The sequence below is a fragment of the Oryctolagus cuniculus genome, chromosome X (assembly GCF_964237555.1).
Source record: "Oryctolagus cuniculus chromosome X, mOryCun1.1, whole genome shotgun sequence".
Taxonomy (NCBI): domain Eukaryota; kingdom Metazoa; phylum Chordata; class Mammalia; order Lagomorpha; family Leporidae; genus Oryctolagus; species Oryctolagus cuniculus.
This window is the reverse complement of record NC_091453.1, coordinates 113,566,015-113,586,926: the sequence shown is the minus strand read 5'-3', so window position 1 is coordinate 113,586,926 and position 20,912 is coordinate 113,566,015. Positions and strand designations below refer to the sequence as shown.

Here is a 20,912-nt window from a genome sequence, read left to right as displayed (position 1 = left end):
AATTAGCAGAGAGCTGGAGCAGAAGTAGAGCAGCTGGGACTCTAACTGGCTTCTGATACAGGATGCCAGCATTGCAGGCACAGAGTTAACCCATAGTGCCATAACGCCAGACTTTATTCCTCATGTGTGACTGGATCTTAATTTGGGCAACAGGGGCAAGTGTTAACCTGTGTATTGGCGTTGCTCTAAGCACCGCTAACAGACATACTACTTTAGCTGGCTAGTTTGAATAGACACAAAACTCTACTGAATGTACCTTTTAGTAGGTCTTGGCTTTGAGTCAATATTTAAAAAAAAAAAAAAACACTTGCTGACATACATTTTTGTTTCAGAATTGGACCTCTTCCACAGATGCAAGTTCCTTCCAGCCTTTCATTAAATGTCTTACAACCCGTGCCCTGTCCCTGGGAGATTCAAGCACACAGAAGAAGCTTCATCTTGTCAGTGTGCATGCACTCATTCTCTCAGTTCTGTCCCCTTTGGGGTGGCTCAACAGAGGTATCTAATGCATGATGGGGTCATCCAGAGCCCATGTGGTTATGCTCCCCACCTGCCTGCTTGGTGCAGAACAGCAAAGACTTCTTGACTGCCTCATGGCCCTGCATTCACTATCCCCCTCCCCCACCCAGAAGCATACTCCATGGCACTGGCCTTGGATGGAGTGCTCAGCTCTGACTCTGGGAACTTCTCCTTGGACATGGACACCCTGGTCTTGTGGGGACATTGGCTGTCACACACATGAACTCCTCCCCGATGTGTACCCAACCCTACATAGTCTCACTTAGGATCTAGCTCCCTGCTAATGTGCAGGGGAAAGCAATGGAGGATAGCCTAAAGGCTTGGGCCCTTGCACCCATGTGGAAGACCTGGATGAAGCTCCTGGTTCCTGTCTTCCAACTGACCCAGCCCTGGCTATTGCAGCAATTTGGGGAGTGAACCAGTAGATGGAACATCTCTCTCTCTCTCTCTCTCTCTCTCTCTCTCTCCCCCTCTCCCTCTTCCTCTGCCTGTTCTTTCCCTCTCCTTCTCTTTCTGTAACTCTGTCAAAGAAATGAATAGATCTTTAAAAACAAATCTAGGCATATAGACCAAAGGAACAGAACAGAGTTCAGAAATAAATCCACACATTTCAAGTCAACTGTTCTTCAACAATGGTACCAAGAATACACAATGGGGAAAGGGTGGTTCCTTCAATAAATGGTGTTAAGAAAATTGAATATTCACATGCAGAAGAATGACATTGAATTCTTACCTAACACTATATACAAAAGTCAACTGAAAAAAGATTAAAGACAAATGTAAAATCTGAAACTGTACAAATACTGAAAGAAAATAAAATAGGAAAGTCCTGGGATTTTTTTCTTTTGGGGGGAGGGTGTGGGCAATGATTTTTTGATATGACTCCAAAAGCATAGGCTATAAAAGTTAAACTGGGTAAGTGGGACTGCATCAAACTATAAAGCTTCTGCACAGCAAAGAAAACAATACATAGAATGAAAAGGCAGTCTATGGGATGAGAGAAAATATTTTAAGTTACACAACTAATGAGAGATTAATATTAAAAATAAAGAAAGAATACATACAATCAGGTTAAAAAGTAAGCAAAGGACTAGAATAGATATTCCTCAAAAGAAGACATACAAATGGCCAATAGGTATGTGAAAAGTTGCTCAACATAACTAATCATCAGGGAAATATACATCAAAACTACAGTGTTCTATCACTTCATACCCTTTAGAATAGCTATTACCAAGCTGTGAAGACATAACAAGTGCTAGGTATCTTGTGAAAAAAGGGAACATTGTACATTGTTTTGAGAACATAAATTAACTTAGCCATTATGGAAAGTAGATTGGGGGTTTCTAAAAAGTAGAACTACTTTATGATCCAGCAATATCATTTCTGCATATAGATACAGAAATATATATTTATATATTAAACTATATTATATATTTAAAAATATTATATATTAAATATATATAAAGGAAATGAAATCAGTAGCCTGAAGAGATATCTGCACCCCCACATTCATTGTAGTATTTTTCATAATGGTCAACATGTGGAAATAATCTAAATATCCACTGACAGATGAATAGATAACAAAAATATGACACACACAATGGAATATTATTCAACCTTTAAAAAGAAAGAAATCCTGCCACTTCCTACAATATGGATGAATCTTGAAGTCATTAAGCAAAGTGAAATAAGTGAGGAACAGAAAGACAAATACTGCATGATTACATCTGTGAGAAATAAGCCCACCTGAGAACACCTAACCACAAAAAGATAGACTCAGAAACATGAAGGAAGCAGAAAGTGAGGCGTTTACTGATACCTTATCTCAAGAGTGGTGATCAGATGGTGGGAGCAGGTGTTACTCTCAGAAATTTATTTCCTTTTATGCCTGTAGTGCAAAGTTCCCTTCTGCAAGTTTGAGCAACATCAGCAGGTACAATCTAAACATGATAATGCAAGTGAAGGAGGCAATGAAGTATTGGATGTTGCTGGGCAGGTAGGATAGGGGAGAGGGAGATAACAATGTGGTTACATAGTTTAAACTGTTAGGAAGTTAGAAATTAGCCTATGTGTACACAAGTGAGGGCCCATAAATAAAAAAAGGAAGGTAACAGCCATACAAGCAGCACAGTATTTTACACTACAAAGTTCTGCCCATACCCCAGTAGCTCTGCAGGTGGTTCTAGCCTTCCTCCAAAGGGATCACATCTGCCAGGCACCAGGTGGACTGCTCAGTCTGATAACACTTCATACTAAAACCTTGGGAGGAATTTTACATAATTCACACTCAGCACATCCTATTGTCCAGAAGAAGGATCAAGGAAGGAGAAGTGACAGGAAGAACTGGACCCCATTCCCTTAGAAACCCCAGTGTAAAGGTAAACTAGGGGCGCTCTCTCAGATCCTGTCTAGAGAGCAGTCCATCTGTTCTATGAATGCCTATCCTTTAAACCTTGTCACTCTGCCCACCACCCTTCTCTGTCTCATGTCTGAATTGTGTTTTGTGTAAAGACATGAATCTATTCCACTCAGCTTCAATAAGTGAGCTCATCAGCTTTGTTTTGTTTTGTTTAACTTAACTTCCTTTGCAGATGGGGACTAGACCCTGGCATCACGATTGTACTTAGGCTAAATTCTTATGAAAATACACTACTTGGGCCAGCGCCGTGGCGCAGTAGGATTATCCTCTGCCTGCGGCACCAGCATCCCATATGGGTGGAGGTTCTAGTCTCGGCTGTCCCTCTTCCAATCCAGCTCTCTGCTATGTCCTGGGAAAGCAGTGGTAGATGGCCCAAGTCCTTAGGCTCCTGCACCTGCGTGGGAGACCAGGAAGAGGCTCCTGGCTCCTGGCTTCAGATCGGCACAGCTCCGGCCATTGTGGCTATTTGGGGAGTGAACCAATGGAAGGAAGACCTTTCTCTCTGTCTCTTCTTCTCACTGTCTGTAACTCTGCTTCTCAATAAATAAAATCTTTTTAAAAAGAGAAAACACACCACTGGTTCACTTCTAACAACTCCTATATGAGGAATAGAAAATATCCAAAATTACAGGAGCTGGCATTGTGGTATAGTGGGTTAAGCTGCCACCTGCAATGCCAGCATTCCATATGGGCATGGGTTAAAGTCCTGTCTGCTCCACTTCTGATCCACCTCCCTGGTAATGTGCCTGAGAAAGCAAAGGAAGATGGTTGAAGTGCTTGGGCCCCTGCATCCATGTGGGAGACCTGGAAGAAGCTCCTGGCTTTGGCCTGGCCCAGCCCTGGCTACTGTATTCCACCAGCAGGTGGAAGTTTCTCTCTGTCTTTCTGTTTCTGTTTCTGTCTCTGTATCTCTCTCCATAGCTCTGACTTTCAAATAAAAAATAAATCTTTAAAAATAGTTGAAATTACAGAACTAGATTGTACAATAATGGTTGTTATGGTGGAAGAGAAATATGGAGATGTTAGAGCAAAGTTCAGTTATGTGTGCAGGTGTTGTGGCACAGCAGGTTAAGCCATTGCTTGAGACACCGACATCCCATATCAGAGTGCCGGTTTGAGTCCTGGATACTTCATGATTCTTATTCAGTTTCCTGTTAATGCCCCTTGGAGGCAACAAATGATGGCCCCAAGTGCTTGGATTCCTGCCACAAATGTGGAAGTCCTTGATGCAGTTTGTGGCTCCTGGCTTTATCCTGATCCAGATGTGGCTGTTGGAAGCATTTAGGGAGTGAACCAGTAGATGGAAAATCAAGATCTCTCTCTCTCTCTCTCTCTCTCTCTCTCCCCTTTTCAAATAAATACATAAGTAAATAAATAAATATTTGAAAAATATTCTGTGTGGTGAATAATTGTACAGCAATGTGACTATAGTTAAAAAAAAATTGTATCCCTGAAATTTTCAAAGAAGATTGTTCTTAAGGGTTCTCAAACCCTGCAGAAAGGTGAATGATAACTATGTGAAGTGATGGATATTTTAATTAGCTTACTGTTGTGATTATTTCATAATGCATGCATCTATCAAAACATTAAGTTGTGTATTTGAGTATATATGACATTTTTGCCAACTATACCTCAATGAAACTAGAGAAGGGGAAAGAATTGTTGTGTGACTCTAATTCTCTTACCTCATTTAGCTGTTCCTTGAGCCCACCAGGCACTCTTGTCTCCCGATCCTGTTGTCTGTCCACAGACCTCCTCCCCATATAGACGCAAGCCATCACATCACCTGTTTCAAAACTTTGATAAATGTGGTTTCTTTCTTTTCTTTTTTCTTTTCTTTTTTTTTTTTTGACAGGCAGAGTGGACAGTGAGAGAGACAGAGAGAAAGGTCTTCCTTTGCCGTTGGTTCACCCTCCAAAGGCTGCCACGACCGGTGCACCGCGCTGATCCAATGGCAGGAGCCAGGTGCTTCTCCTGGTCTCCCATGGGGTGCAGGGCCCAAGCACTTGGGCCATCCTCCACTGCACTCCCTGGCCACAGCAGAGGGCTGGCCTGGAAGAGGGGCAACCGGGACAGAATCCGGCGCCCCGACCGGGACTAGAACCCGGTGTGCCGGTGCCGCAAGGCGGAGGATTAGCCTAGTGAGCCGCAGCGCTGGCCATAAATGTGGTTTTTAGTGAGGTGACCCTAACCTCTCTATTGTGAAATGCCCCAACTCCTTCCCCTGCATTTTGTCACGCCTTGTCCTGATGTATTTTTTCCGCAGAATTTGTCACCTTCCATATGTTCTGTATTTATTCCTGTTTAGTTTTATTCTCTCCCTATTTCTCCTCTCAAGGAAATTACCTCCACAGGGCCAATATTGTTTCTTTTGTATTTACTGATTAATTCCAAACACAAATTCTGTTACGTGCTTCAGCGTCAGTACCAAACAAGTATCTATTGAAGGAATAAATGCTAAGGCGCAACATGGGACGAGTCATTGGCTGGAATGATATGGCAAGGTTAAATAAATGGTGGCAATGGTTATCAAATAATGTTATGATGATTTATTGACGGAGAAATAGGATAAAAGACAGAGACTTGGCATCCTTAAAACATTACATAAACACGGGATCTCAAAACACACACACACACACACACACACCCTGCATACGGGTATAGAAATGGTGGCTGGCTGGAGCTCTCACTGCCTACACGGGGGTCAGGGGGTGGGATTTGGTGGATATTAAGGCACAGGCCGTATCCCTGAGACCTTTTTTAACGGCGCCTTCGTTGTGGATGGGAGGAGCCACGGTGTTCCCACTCACTGTTTCCTATTGGCCCCAGAGGCCCAGTAACTGGTCGCTTCACTCCCATTGGCTGTACGGCAGCAGAGTCCAATCCCACAAAAGCTCGCACTGAGTGATGGGAGCAGGAGTACTAGAAAGTTCCTCGGGTGTCTGTATTGGCATACCTGGCTCTCCAGAGGGACTATTACTAGAATTTGGGTTCTAGTTCTCAGAGGCTGGGGGAGAAAAGTTGGAGGCACATTCCTGAGGCTACTGTGATCCAAGGGAGGGAGGAGGCTTCGTGGTAGTCCGTCAGCTTCGTGTAGTGCCCAGGTCCGTGCTGAAGACGAGACCATGCTCAAGATTCTGAGACGTGTAGTAATCTGCTTCCATCGCAAGAGCCAGGAACCCACCCAGGGGCAGCCAGGGTCCCTGCAAGGTACCTCTCTGTGTGCCCCATGATTCCCTCCCAAGAAACCTCCCCGTGATGGCTCTCTCAAACCTGCTCCAGGAGCACAGATGAGGGAGTGGGCACGTGCAGGGGCGGCTCCATACTGTGCGTGTGCGTGTGCGTGTGTGTGTGTGTGTGTGTGTATCTGGGGTGTCCCAGATGGACGGCAGCTATGCTGGCCAGCACTCAAGGCTCCAGTCTCTTCCTCCAAAGTGGAAACAGGCTGACACAGAAAGCCCTAGGGTGCAGCGCTCCTGCCTTTCCCTCTGTCTCCTGCCTTTCCCTCCGTCTTCTGCCTTTCTCTTTTTCCAGAAGTGAAACTCCCTCAATTGTGAGTATTGTGTCTCTCATAGGTGAGTATTTGGAGCCAAATGGACAAGTCATGTATCTGGTCCCCTAGGAAGGCAGGAGACACATTTACTTTGCTCACTTTGTATCCAGAGTATCCCAAAGTCCAGCATCAAGTGGGCACTCAGAGAAGAATTGTGAAGGTGTGAATTTTGTTGGGAGGAGTCCAGTTAGATGTGAGAAGGTTGCGGGGTGGGGGGGTTCAGATCGCATCCCTATTCTGAATTGCATTTATTCTGTTTGAGCCAAGTACTTGGGTGTGCCCTGCACTGGGCAAAGGCAACTGGGGCAGGCAGATCATGAATACAAAAACTCCAGTGACAGAAGTCCTAGCATTACCATGTCGATTTTATGGTGGGTCAGCTATGAGGGGGCATGCAGCTATCCTGTGGCCCAGAAGATTCATACCAACATTCTGGTCCCTCAGCCATTTGCTACCAATAGTCTCCCACCTGTGAAGGCACTGCCATACACAAGAGAAAATTCGCATGCCTTCAGGAGGGTGATATGAAAGAGACTTCTCTTGCGTCAGCAGTATTATCTCTGCAGGAGCCTGCCTTTCTGGTGCTGGCATGTCCCTGTCGCTTCTCTGCTATCAGAGTTGGAACTCCCAGCAAAGGTGGCATATTCTTAGCAAAGTTTGTCAGAAAGCACCATTTTTCCTACCTTTTAATGTAAATCTCTCACTTCAGTGCCTTTTATTAGCTGTATTTTTGCCAACAGGGACGCATGATAGAGTCTGACAAATTTTCCTATGCCTGAGGGGCAGTTGTCTCCTCCAGCCTTCCTTTTTGTTTTTGTGGTATAGCAAACAAATTTAACCTGTTTTTCTTGTCGTTGATTTTTTAAAATTTTCTTGGTTTCTTTTTTTGTTTGCTTCTGTATGTTTTCATAATCTATTCTTATCAAGATTTTTCCCAAGCCATTCTGTCAAGTCACCACATTTTCTAGGTAGGCAGCTGAGGCATTACGTTTCACAGGTCAGATTATGCAGGCAGAGTGCCTGGGGTCAGATTCCAAACAAAACATTATGTACCAGCTTTGCTTGTTTACAACAAATAAACAGACTCCACTTGACTCAGCTGCCCTTTTGAGGTAGACTTAGATGCCCAATATCTTGGTGATATGTTCAAGAATTTCCAAATGCCACTACACATTATATTGATGAACATGAAGTTGTATAATCATAGCAGTCATTTCAAGACTTTGCACATGCAGGTATGCTAACAACATTGACACTGTAACCTGTATAAAATACACACAGTTCTAAGCAGTAGATTTTTATGTGTCAGTTAATGTTCACAACAGAAAGTAGGCAGAAATTATCTACATCTGGCCTCATGCTGGCAGATGAAAACAGGTGGTTTAAGAAATGCGTTCCAGGTTACAAGGATGGTCAGTGATTGAAACCTTGTCAGTCTACTTTGTGGTTCAGTGCTCTTAATTATGGCCTTCTACTACCTGTGTGGTGAGGACACTGTTCTGTAGAGAGAAATAGTGAAGCCAGCCTTGGAAGCTGGGCACTCTGTTTCCAGAATCCTGCAAGGTAATCATTATTCTTTACTATCTCTGTCATCTGTATCTCAAGCCAGTTTATTCTGTTTCTGGAAGTAGGTGATTGTTTATCTTATTTTCCCCTGGCAGGACTTTTAATGTAGTGGGTATTTGCTTTTGAAATTAATCAGTATAACCAGTTCTTTACCTACCCCATAGGTGACACCAGATTGAATACTGTCCAGGGATCTGTGACCAGTCTCTGTGGTGATTGTGGCTTGATTAATGAGTCCATCCATTTCAGTACTGATGTGACTGGCAATGTGCCTCTGAGAGTTGGACAGAAGGTTGCTGCTGTTGTTGAAGAAGATGAAATATCTCGTAGATTGAAAGCCATCAATGTAAGATTTGGATGAGTTTGGGGACAATCTCTCATCCTGGCAAGATTCCAATCGTTTTTTTTTTTTTTTTTTTTGTCTATAAAACCAACTTCTCTAATGTGGCTTTACAATGGATGTGGAGAAGAATTTGAAGCCCTGATCCTATGAAGCTGCAGGATTTTCTGTTCTAATATTTGTAGTGATTTCTGTTTTTGAAAAATAAGAAAATTGTTTATTCTTCTAACATTTAAGCAATATGGTTAACAATGATAATTATAGTACTCAACACCATCCTATATCTTCCCCTTATTATATAGAAAAATCATTTTCTTTTAAAAATATATGTTATTACTTTTCCATAAGTGTTTTTTAAAGATTTTATTTATTTATTTGAGAGTTGAGTTACAGACAGAGAGAGGGGTCTTCCATCCACTGGTTCACTCCCCAAATGGTCACAATGGCAGGAGCTGGGAGACTACAAAGCCAGGAGTCCAGAGCTTCTTCCAGGTCTCCCATGCAGGTGCAAGGGCCCAAGGACTTGGGCCATCTTCCACTGTGTTCCCAGGCCATAACAGAGAGCTGGTTGGAAGAAGAGCAGCTGGGACTCGAGCCAGCACCTTTATAGGAAGTTGGTGCTGCAGGTGGAGGCTTTAGCCCACTTACACCACAGCGCTGGTCCCCAAAAATGATTTCATGTAGTATGTATTTTACAGAAATAAAATTACTATCTCAAAATATGTAAATTTTAAACTTGTCAAAAACAGCTTTATTGAGATGTAACATATATCATAAACTCCATTTTAAGAGTAAAACTCGGTGAGTTTTCAAAAATCTGGAGTCATAGAGCTGGTGTTGTGGCACCGTGTGTTAAGCTGCTGTCTGTAAAGCAGGCTTCCCATAAGAGCACCTGTTTGAGTCCTGGCTGCTCAACTTCAGATCCAGCTTCCTGCTAATGCACCTGGGAAAGCAGTAGAAGATGGCTCAAGTGCTTGGGCCCCTGCACCCATGTGGCAGACCTAGATGGAATTCCAGACTCCTGGCTATGTCCTGAACTGTCCCCAGCCATTATGACCATTTGGAAAGTGAACTGGAGGATGGAAGATTGATTTCTACTCTCCCTCCAAGCTTTCTCCCCTCCTTTTCTTCTCTTCCCCCTCCCCTTCCCCTCCTCTTCTCCCCTTCCCTCCTCTTCTTCCCCACCCATCCCCCTCCTCCCCCCTTCTCCCTTTTCCCTTCCCATTCTTACTCCTTCCCTTTCTCCTACTTCCTCTGTAACTATACCTTTCAAATAAATAAATAAACCTTTTAAAAGAAGGGTTTGAGTCATGTAACCATCACTACTGTCCAGATATTTAAAGTTCCAATGGGTATTGTCAAATCACTCATTACCTATATTGTCTTTTTAGTTTATTTTTTATTTTATCTGTATAAAATACCTCTAATCCTGTTTCTTGGCCACACTCATGCAGGAAGAGTATCTTATTTTTTTCTAAGATTTATTTATTCATTTAAAAATAAGAACCACAAAGAAGGAGAGGCAGACGCAGAGAGAGAAAGAGAAGTTAAAGCCAGGAGCTTTATCTGGGTCTCCCATGTGGGTGTAGGGGCCCAAGCACTTGGGCCATCTTATGCTGCTTTCCCAGGCCATAACAGAGAGCTGGATTGGAAGTGGAGCAGCCAAGACTGGAACAGGTGCCCATATGGCATGCAGGTGCTGCAGGCAGCAGCTTTACCAGCTATGATACAGTGCCGGCCCCATCTACATTGTATTAATTGACACTGTGAGCAGTGGGCTGTGAGACTGCCAGTTTGTCAGTATCAGAAAGATGGAATATGATCAACGTGAAATATTTGCCAATTGTAGAAGGGTGAAACAATCTTTTAATTTTTTTGGAATTTCTTGAAGTGTTAATGATACCACAGAAAATTTATTTTCTTAGAAGTATCTATCAGCAATATTATAGCTATTTGTGTCAGGAAAACTAAAGCTTTGAAAATTAATATATGAAGGTTTTGCAGTTTTCAAATGAATATATGAAGGTTTTTCAGGTTTTTTTTTTCACTTTGTTTTATGGTGTTCAATTTTTCTATTCTGTGAATATCTCTGTCTTGTCCATGTAGCATTAGAGTTATTCCATGTAGCATTAGAGTTATTCCAATTCACATTTCACACAAATATTCACTTGGCTTTTCCTATGAAAATACTTATTTCTTTACATCGAATTTTTTAGTGGCCCTCGAATGGATTGAAGTGTGCAGACTGAGAGAAGGACCATAATTTGTTCTGCTAATGAATGCATAGTTGTCCCTTCCCACCAAATTGATAAGCCTTTTGGCCCTTGCAGTATTGAAATATCCTTCTATTGTACAGTTCATCCTTTCAAGGCTTTCAATCTCTCTGCACTCTGTACAGTGTAGTGGTGTTCAAGGGGAGGTGTTTTGATAGAGACTTGGGGGCAGGTTCAGTCTGCAGGGTGGGTGTGAACTTAGTGTGGAGTCAGGTAGAGGTCAGAGTGTGCTAGGGATCACCCACTTGGTTACTGAGAGTAGTGCTGGTGGATGGACAGAGGTGAGCCTGGTGCTTTCTCCTTACATGAGAAGGAAGGGGGAGGGGGATAATCATGAGATTCCTATTGACAGCCAGAAATATATTAGTTGATATACAGGAAAAGCAATGATCCAAACAATTTTTAACAACATGGAAAATAATTTGCAACTCAATGGCACATTTTTATCAGAAACCTTGAATAAGAATTCTGTCCCTCATGCTCAGGCTGACTTACCTCAAACGGTAGAGTTAGAAACATACCAGGGGATTCCAATTCAATCCCATCAAGGTGGCACATACCAATGCCATCTCACTAGTCCCAGTGATCAATTTCTGTTCACAATTGATCATAATGATAGGACTAAGAACCAAAGGGATCACATAAACAAGAATAGTGTCTGCAAATACTAGCTGATAGAATAAAAAAGGGAGAGAATGATCCAACATGGGAAGTGAGATACACAGCAGACCCATAGAATGGCAGAAGTCCTAAACAGCACTCTGGCCTCAGAATCAGCCCTTAAGGCATGCAGATCCGGCTGAAAAGCCCATGAGAGTATTTCAGGCATGGAAAGCCAAGACACTCTGGGGAAAAAAAAAACCTAAATGAAAGATCTCTGCGAGTGAGATCCCAGTGGAAAGAACAGGTCATCAAAGAAGGAGGTACCTTTCTCTGAAGGGAGGAGAGAACTTCCACTTTGACCATGGCCTTGTCTAAAAATTATCAGAGTCAGTGAACTCAGGGGGCTTCCATAGCCTTGGCAGCTCCTGACAAGAGCCTAGGGTGATTACTGAGGCCATAAACAAGAGTGTCAATTTGTTAAGTCAACAACAGGAGTCACTGTGCACTTACTCCTCATGTAGGATCTTTGTCCTTAGTGTGCTGTACATTGAGATTTAATGCTATAACTAGTACTCAAACAGTATTTTTCACTTTATGTTTCTGTGTGGGAGCAAACTGTTGAAATCTTTACTTAATGTATGCTAAGCTGATGTTCTGTATATAAAGAGCATCGAAAATGAATCTTGATGTGAATGGAAGGGGAGAGGGAGAGGGAAAGGGGAGGGTTGCGGGTGGGAGGGACGTTATGGGGGGCAAGCCATTGTAATCCATAAGCTGTACTTTGGAAATTTATATTCATTAAATAAAAGTTAAAAAAAAAAAAAGAATTCTGTCCCTATAGGTTTATCCTGCAGAAATATATCAGGCACATAGGAACTTCAGTTAGGATACAAAGTAAATATCGAAAAATGTGGAATTAGGCCAAGAAGTTATGGAAATCCTCACTCTTTGGGATACCATTTTTCCCTTTCAATAATCTGTTGTTTTATAAGAATTTTTGTGACTAGTATGTGTATTTTAATATTATACACAGTATTAAATTCTGCTTTTAGAATAAGGCACACATGTTTGTACACAGGCAAAAAGCAACATCTGGAGTAAGGTAAATACCAAAAGGTAGCCAAAGATTGTCTCTAGCTAATGGAATTATGGATTATGAGGAATCATGTTCTGTTTTGTCCTTATTTGTTTTTTCCTCTTCTTGCATAGTTAACATATATTTTTGTGATTAAAAATTTTAGATAAGTTTGATGGGTTTTGTCTCCACCTTATAACTGATTGTCAAGTTTTTTTCTTCCCCAAAATTGTGCTTAAAAACCCCCGGACCACCAGCCCCTTCAGGTTTTGCCTCTCTTAGAGCCCTACTCCTGGCCACTCTGGCTGAAGGTCTTTGACTCTAGTAAATCTTGCTTTTAAATCTCAAAAAATTAGATAAAGTATATTGTATGTCCAAAAAACAAAGGTATTTGTACGTCTCTCTAGGATACACTCATAGATATATTAAGCCCCAATTTGACTTCGTTATTTAGATCTAGTCTCTATTTGAGATTAGTTTTATGAGTTCATCTTGTGATTCTGTGTTCTGTACCTTGAATGTTATGCTTTTCCTCCCTGTTCCTCTGTCTTGTGCTTCTTTCATCTTTGTTTCTCTGCTCCTGCCCCATCCCCATTTATCAGCTAAAATCTTTCTCTTTTTTCACAACCCAGCTCAAATTTCACTTCCTCCAAGAAATGCCTCTGTTTCTTCCAATTCTGAAACTTTCCCTCTGGAGAATCCTTGAAACCAATTTTTTTTTCTTTTGAACTTTTATTTAATATATAAATTTCGAAGTACAACTTTTGAATTATAGCAGCTTCTCCCCCCATAACCTTCTTCCCACCCGCAACCATCCCATCTCCCACTCCCTCTTCCATCCCATTCTTCATCATGATTCGTTTTCAATTATCTTTATATACAGAAGATCAACTTAGTATATACTAAGTAAAGATTTCAACAGTTTGCACCCACAAAGACACACAAAGTATAGAGAACTGTTTGAGTAGTAGTTTTACCATTAATTCTCATAGTACAACACATTAAGGGCAGAGGTCCTACATGGGGAGCAGGTGCACAGTGACTCCTGTTGTTGATTTAACAATTCACACTATTATTTATGACATCAGTAATCACCTGAGGCTCTTGCCATGAGCTGCCAAGGTTATGGAAGCCTCTTGAGTTCGCCAACACCGATCTTAATTAGACAAGGCCATATTCAAAGTGGAAGTTCTCTCCTCCCTTCAGAGAAAGGTACCTCCTTCTTTGATGGCCCCTTCTTTCTGCTGGGATCTCACTCACAAAGATCTTTCATTTAGGTTTTTTTTTTTTTTCTTTTTTCTTTTTTCTTTTCCTTTTTTTTTTTTTTTTTTTTTTTTGCCAGAGTCTCTTGGCTTTCCATGCCTGCGAAATTCTCATGGGCTTTTTAGCCAGATTCGAATGCCTTAAGGGCTGATTCTGAAGCCAGAGTGCTGTTTAGGACATCTGCCATTCTATGAGTCTGCTGTGTATCCCACTTCCCATGTTGGATTGTTCTCTCTTTTCAATTATATCAGTTAGTATTTGCAGACACTAGATATTGTTTATGTGATCCCTTTGACTCTTAATCCTATCATTATGATCAATTATGAACTGAAACTGATCACTTTGACTAGTGAGATGGCATTGGTATATGCCACCTTGATGGGATTGAATTGGAATCCCCTGGCACATTTATAACTCTACCATTAGGGGTAAGTCTGAGTGAGCATATGCCGAACTGTTTATCTCTTCTCTCTCTTATTCCCACTCTTATATTGAACAGGGATCACTTTTCAGTTAAATTTAAACACCTAAGATTAATTGTGTGTTAATTAAAGAGTTCAACCAATTTTTAAACTTTTTAATATCTCCTATCAGAATTTGCTTAGAACTAGTTACTTTTCCCTTTTACCTTCCCCCCTTTAAATTGTGAACTCATAGAGGGCATGGACAGGGTACTTGCCATAATTTAATCTACCTCTATGAATACATTACACTGCAGCATGCAATTAACATTTTGGATGCATTTTGACTATATAATCAATGGTATTATTTTTAGCACCGTCTCGTATCTGTGATCTATTTGGCATGTTATATATATTCACTACTGTTGAGGATGATTGTCTAAAATATGTCTTAAAGAATGATCTTTCCACATCTAAGCTATTAGTCTTAAATGTTTGTTATATTTGAAGTAATTGTTTCTTTTTATCACAGGTGGATGCAATCTCTGGTAATTTAATTGGCTCTGGACTGTTACCTCCCAGAATTAGAGTTTTAATTGCCTGTGTCACCTCTGTAAAGAAAAATGGTTTCTGTGTTAATAAAAAAACTTACTGCTCCCTAGACATTGTTTCTGAAGGTAAGAGTTCCATTTTTAGAATAATGCAATATTTATTTTTTTAAGGATTTTAACACTAGAACAAATTGTAGCACATGCTTGGTTGTAGTCTGTGGCTCCTAAAAAATTGAGGAGGACCCTTGGATATGAAAATAATATATGATAGGAGGACAATTAGGTGGTATTTATAATAGTTCCTGATATCAATTGTTATGTGTGAATGCAGTCAGTAATGTTTACATGTGTCTTTGATTCATATAAGTATTTAATTACTAATCAATAAAAAAATCCCACAGTTATAGAAGATAATATTTTCAACCAAAACAGATAGTTCAAAAGGGAAGTTTAGGGGTAATTTTGTGACTTAGGGTGTGTGTGTATCAGATACCCGCTGTTGAATCGTTTTTATGGTAAACTCCTTAATTAATTAATTAATTAATTTTTAAAAATTTATTTATTTATTTTAAAGACAGAGTTACAGAGGGGGGGAGACAGAAAGAAATTTAGAGACAGAAAGAGAGAGATCTTCCACCCACCCACTGGTTCACTTTCCAAATGGCTATAACAGCCTGGGTTGGTCCAGGCCAAAGCCAGGAGCCAGGAACTTCTGCCATGTCTCCCATGTGATGGAAGAGCCCAGGAACATGGGCCATCTTCTGCTTTCCTATGCACATTAGCAGAGAGCTGGATCAGAAGTGGAGCAAGTGGGGCTTGAATTAGCATCTATATGGGATGCCGGCATTGCAGGTGGTAGCTTAACCCACTATGCCACAATGCCAGCCCCCAATTGGTGAATTCCATGGGTAACTGGCAGCTATGTTCTAAGAGTTGGGCTCTAACCAACACTATATTTTGTGGGTGCTTTGTGAGCCTAACACAGCTATCAAGTGCCTCAGGTACAAAAATGTCAAAATAGGATTCCCACTTGAGCTTTGTTTTAAGACATTCACTTTGTTTTGTTGAGAAAAGATTATGTGGGAAAAGGATGGATTTAGGAAAGTGGTTAGGAAGACACTGCACAGGTTATGGGGAGTTGGAGGAAGTGATAGAAGCACAGGCTTGGAGGAAGCATTTGATATTTGATATAAGCTGATGTTTGAGATGAAAGTGTTGGCTACTGGATTGGACCTTCAGTTTGAAGGAAGGGGTAATTAATTTAATATGTCTTTTCTTCTCAGTTTTATTGCTGTATGATTGAAAAAATATTGTATATTTAGTGTAAACAACCTGATTTTTTGATATTTTTAACTATTGTGAAATAATTACCACAATCAAATTGATTAATATATCCACCTTCTCCCATAGTTACCATTTTATTTTTTGTGGTGAGAAAGACATGAGATCTACTGTCTCAGCAAATTTGAATTATACAGCATGTCACTATTTACTAGAGTTACCTTGTGTCTCCAATATTAATTCATTTTATAACTGAAGGTTTGTATTCTTGGACCAATAACTCTTGTTTTCTCCCCCACACTGCCTACGTTCTGGTAACTACAATTCTGAGGGCTTATTGAGATCCTCAGGGGATTGCACAGTGGTTCCCACCATATGTCTGATAGTGATAGCCCTCATCTTTTGCTCTGCTCTTAATAGAATCAATACATCTCAGGTAGAAGTTTCTCAACCATTTTCAGTGGACTGAGCTTGAGACCTCAAAAGCTGGGAGAGTTTGTTTCTCATACTACTCTCCTTTCTCCTGCAAGGAACCAGAGAATTCACTCTCCATACTGTATATATATATATATAAATACATGTATGTATACATAGAAACACACATGTGTATGTGTGTGGAAAGAGAAAGAGAGAAATGAAAGACAGAGAAAAGGCATCTTCTGTCATTCTACAGTGCTGGATCATAGGGTAAACAAATGTTTGACTTTGTACACATTATCCGATTAATAGAGTGGTTGTGCCAATTTACACTCCCACCTGCATTGTTTGAGATTTCCAGTTGCTTTGGATTCCTGCCCTGATATGTTTGAATCTTCTGACTCACTTTTAACACACTGTAAAATTGTATTTGAAACTCTTTGTTTATAAAGGTCAAATGTAATATATGTATTTAAGAGTTCATCAGCTGACCAAAATACCTAGGAGAAATTGATTCATTCTTACAGTAGCAATATTTGCTGGTGTTACTGATCTTAATAGGAGTCAAAATTTATTTGGTGAATACTATCTACCTGGCTTTATTCTGTGAGTTTCACACATATTGAATAATAGTTATAGCACATCTATGTCATGAAGACTACTGTTGTACTTCTCATTTCATTTACAAAGAATATGAGACACAGATTTAGCAACTTGATAAGTTTGCAAACTAAGTGCCAGTATCAGTATTTGAATGGAGGCAGTGGGTTCACATTTATGCTCTTACCTATATTCTTGACTTCTTCTCTAGAAGGAGCTGTGACTGCAACCAATTGTTTAATAAATCTGCTCAAATAAAATTGTCAGTACAGGAGAGTCAATGTCTTCCGCACGATAATCTTCTTTTCCAATGGAAAGATTTACATGTGTCCATTTAAACACATATAAAATGTACTTTATATTAAATATAAGCATTTTAGCAATTTTACAGACAAAACTTGTGAATTTAACAAGACCTCTATAAGAGATAATGTAACTCAAAATTTTCTGTGGCTCTTGTAGGTTTTGTGCCTTATAAAGGTGACTGGCTAGAAGTTGAGTATTCCATCCAACCAGGCTCCTCCAAAATCAGGGCACACTCAGCAAAGCCTGTGAATTATAAGCATGTGGATGAGGTAATTTGTTTCCATATTTCATTTCATTTCATATTCATTTCTGCCAGTCCTTCATTTAGTGATAATTTTAAAGGTTTATTTCATTTATTTGAAAGTCAGAGTGACAGAGGTGGGGGGAGACACACACAGGGAGATAGGGAGAAAGGGGTAAGGGAGAGGGAGAGGGAGAGAGAGAGAGAAAGGCAGAGAAAGAGAGTGGGGGGAGAATCTGCCATCTTCTGATTCACTCCCCAAATGGCCACAAATGGCTGAGATCGGGACAGACAGAAGTCAGTAGCCAGGACTTCCATCTGGGTCTCTCACGTGGATGGCAGTAACTCAAGTTCTTGGGCCATCATCTACTGCCTTCTGAGGTTTGCCTTAGCAGGAAGCTGAATTGGAAGCAGAGCAGCCAGGTCTCTTACCAGTGCTCTGATATGGAATGGCAAGGCAGTAGCTTAATCCACTGCACCACAACACCAGGCTGTAATGATAACTTTTGTTCCCCAAAATCTCTTGGGTGTTCTGGGAAATATATAAGATAGGAGAAAGTACATTTCTTATCAAAGAGGGGCTTACTACTGAACTGCCAATATATCTAAAAGGAGATAAACTTTAAAAATTCAGTTTATCTGAGAGGCAGAGAGAGTAGGAGTGAAAGCATCCAAGAGAGAGAAGTATCCTATCTGCTAGTTTACTCCCCCAATGCCTGTAACAGCTGAGGCTGAGTCTTGTCTGGACTGTAACTGGCCTAGGGCCTGAGCCAGGGAATGGGAATATAATCCAGATCTTTCATGTGGGTAGTAGGAATTCAATTACTTGAGTTGTTGCCTTACTTCCCAGAGTGTGCATTGGTAGGAAGTTGAGTCAGGAGCTCAGGCATTCCAATGTGGGACAGACTTTTTTTAAATTTATTTTTCACTTGAGAGGCAGAGTTGGAGAGAGAGACAGAGATACAGAGATACAGAGAAATCTTCCATAGGCTGGTTCACTCCCGAAATGGTTGCAACAACTGTGGCTATCCCAGGCCAAAGCCAGGAGACAGGAGTATCTTCCAGGTCTCCCACGTGGGTGCAGTGGCCCAAGCACTTGGGTTATCCTCTGCTGCTTTCCCAGGCACATTAGCAGAGAGCTGGATTGGAAGTGGAGCAGCTGGGACTCAAACCGGTGCCCATATGGGATGCCAGTGCTTCAGGCAGTGGCTTTAACTTGCTGAGCCACAGCATCGGCTCTGGGACACAAGCAAATTCAACAACCTTAGCTAAATTCCTATTCCTGGAACTAGGAATTAGAAAATAATGTAGAACACATATTACTTAAGTTCTAAATTATGTAGTTTTTTGAGGGTTAGAAAATGTTACTAGCGGGGAGAGTGCTGTGGTGTAGCGAATAAAGCCTCCGCCTGCAGTGCTGGCATCCCATATGGGCGCCGGTTCTAGTCCAGTCTGTTCCACTTCTGATCCAGCTCCCTACTAATGTGACTGGGAAAGCAGCAGAGGATGACCCAGATCCTTGGGCCTCTGCACCCATGTGGGAAACCCAGAAGAAGCTCCTGGCTCCTGGCTTCAGATCAGCACAGCTCTGGCCATTGCAGCCAACTGGGGAGTGAACCAGCGGATGGAAGACCTCTCTCTCTCTCTACCTCTCTACCTCTCTACCTCTCCTTCTCTCTGTGTGTAACTATGACGTTCAAATACATAAATAAATCTTTAAAAAGAAACAAAAGAAAACGTTACTAGGATATTCTGAAAATAACAGTAAGAAAAACAATTTGTATGCTAGACAATTGTTGGGAAAAATGAATGGAAGTGGTTGTGGTGTTTAAGAGTTCATCAGTAAAAAGTATGATCTGAGTGATGGAGTCTGAAATTGAGAAGGAAATTCTATTTTAACAAATTTCAGAGAAAATAATGAGCGTAAAATTTGACAGAAGGAACAGGGAAAAATGATAGTCTTCTTATCACCACATCCCTTTCTCATTCAAACTTTCACTCTCTCAGCATTGACTTATGGAGGCTATTAACACCATAATATGTACAGCAAGTTTCTCACTGGAGACCAAGGCTCCCGCCCCACAGATTGTGATTTAATAGGTGTGAGGTAGTGTGTGGCATAGATGTGTTTACAAAGCACTCTGGGTGTTCACCATGTGGCAGCCAAGTTTGGAATCACTGGTGGGCATGGAGTGGCCTGCAGGTTACATACAGCCAGAGGGAAGATGTGCAGAGTAGGTTATTGTGCATGATGCTTTCACATAATCATTTCATCACTTGCCTCTACAGGTCTGCATTACTAGTTTAAATGGAAGAAATGGTGTGATAGAGTATACTATCTTTTTCAACTTGGATTCTCTGACACTTCCTGATGGATATGTGCCTCACATCTATGATGTCATCAATGTGATCATGATAGAGAGCACTCAGCCATGCTATAATTGGAGGGCAGTTTCTATCATCCCAGTGCAAATGGTGTAATAGCATCACCTTTTTATTCTCTGTTAATCCATTCTTCTAGGAGCGGTAAAGGGCCTTATTTAGTTGAAACACTCAATTTAGTAATCCTAAATAGTATTTAAATACGACTGTTATGTAAATACAATTAAGAAACTGGCTAGTTCACTTGGAACCATAAACCCACTTTAGGGAAGTGTATTGACAATTCAAAAGCATGTCAAAGCTTGCTAGATACTGTAACAAAGGAGTTCCATCATCTATACAATTGACAAAATAGTTAGGTATATTTTTCTATGTCCCTTCTTCACAAAGGCAGGACATTTTGGGTCTGTTTAGTCATTGATGCATCACAGAGCACTTTGAATGGTGCTTGTCAGGCACTAGGGGCAGATTAAATGACATTAAATTCAGTGAATGTGTGGTCTGGCCAAAAATGATGTTTTGCTGTGGTTAACTCATCATCTGTTTTGTAGGAATAAAATTGTTAAGCAACTCATTAAGACTTCAGTTGATTTTGTTTACCAAAATTATCCATACCCCCTGGATTTGGTTGCATGCAAGCCCCAAGGTGGCTGAAGATCTACATTGTTCGAGAGGTGCAGCCCAGCATCACAGATGAATCAGGAAGCAAACCCAGAGCCAATAGAAGGAAGGAGAAGCTACTTACTCTTGGGCAATTATGGTATTAAAAAAATCTCACTAGTATACACTCCATGAAAAGTTGTCCTTCTTTCTTCAGAAACAGTTCATTTAACCAGGTAACTCACTTAGGAGAAGAGGTGTGTTCAGACCTATTGGGAATCACTGGATAGTGTCTCTGAGATCACCTCCAGTCTTAGGATGTAGCAGGAACTCCCTAGCCTGTGAATAAACAAAGTTTCATTCAGTTTGATTTAGAGGTCTTGTGGGGCTTCCCAACCATTCAGTGGTTAATTCTCCAGTTAAATGGAACATAGTAGGAGTGAATGTCCTATAGGATACATAGGCTTTTACTCGTGAGTTCACCTCACAATTACTTATTGATTGACGTTTATGTACTGAACA

General features: G+C 41.0%; 1 protein-coding gene across 1 annotated transcript; it reads left to right on the top strand.

Annotated features, from left to right (window-relative positions):
- The first annotated feature begins 640 nt into the window (after window positions 1–640).
- Window positions 641–20,343, top strand: LOC100350357 (cancer/testis antigen 55). The gene is made up of 6 exons (XM_051826943.2): window positions 641–709; window positions 2,414–2,515; window positions 8,194–8,403; window positions 14,545–14,689; window positions 17,324–17,436; window positions 19,698–20,343. The coding sequence occupies exons 1-6, from the start codon at window positions 641–643 to the stop codon at window positions 19,887–19,889; spliced, it is 831 nt and encodes a 276-aa protein (XP_051682903.1). The 3' UTR covers window positions 19,890–20,343.
- The last annotated feature ends 569 nt before the right edge of the window (window positions 20,344–20,912 follow it).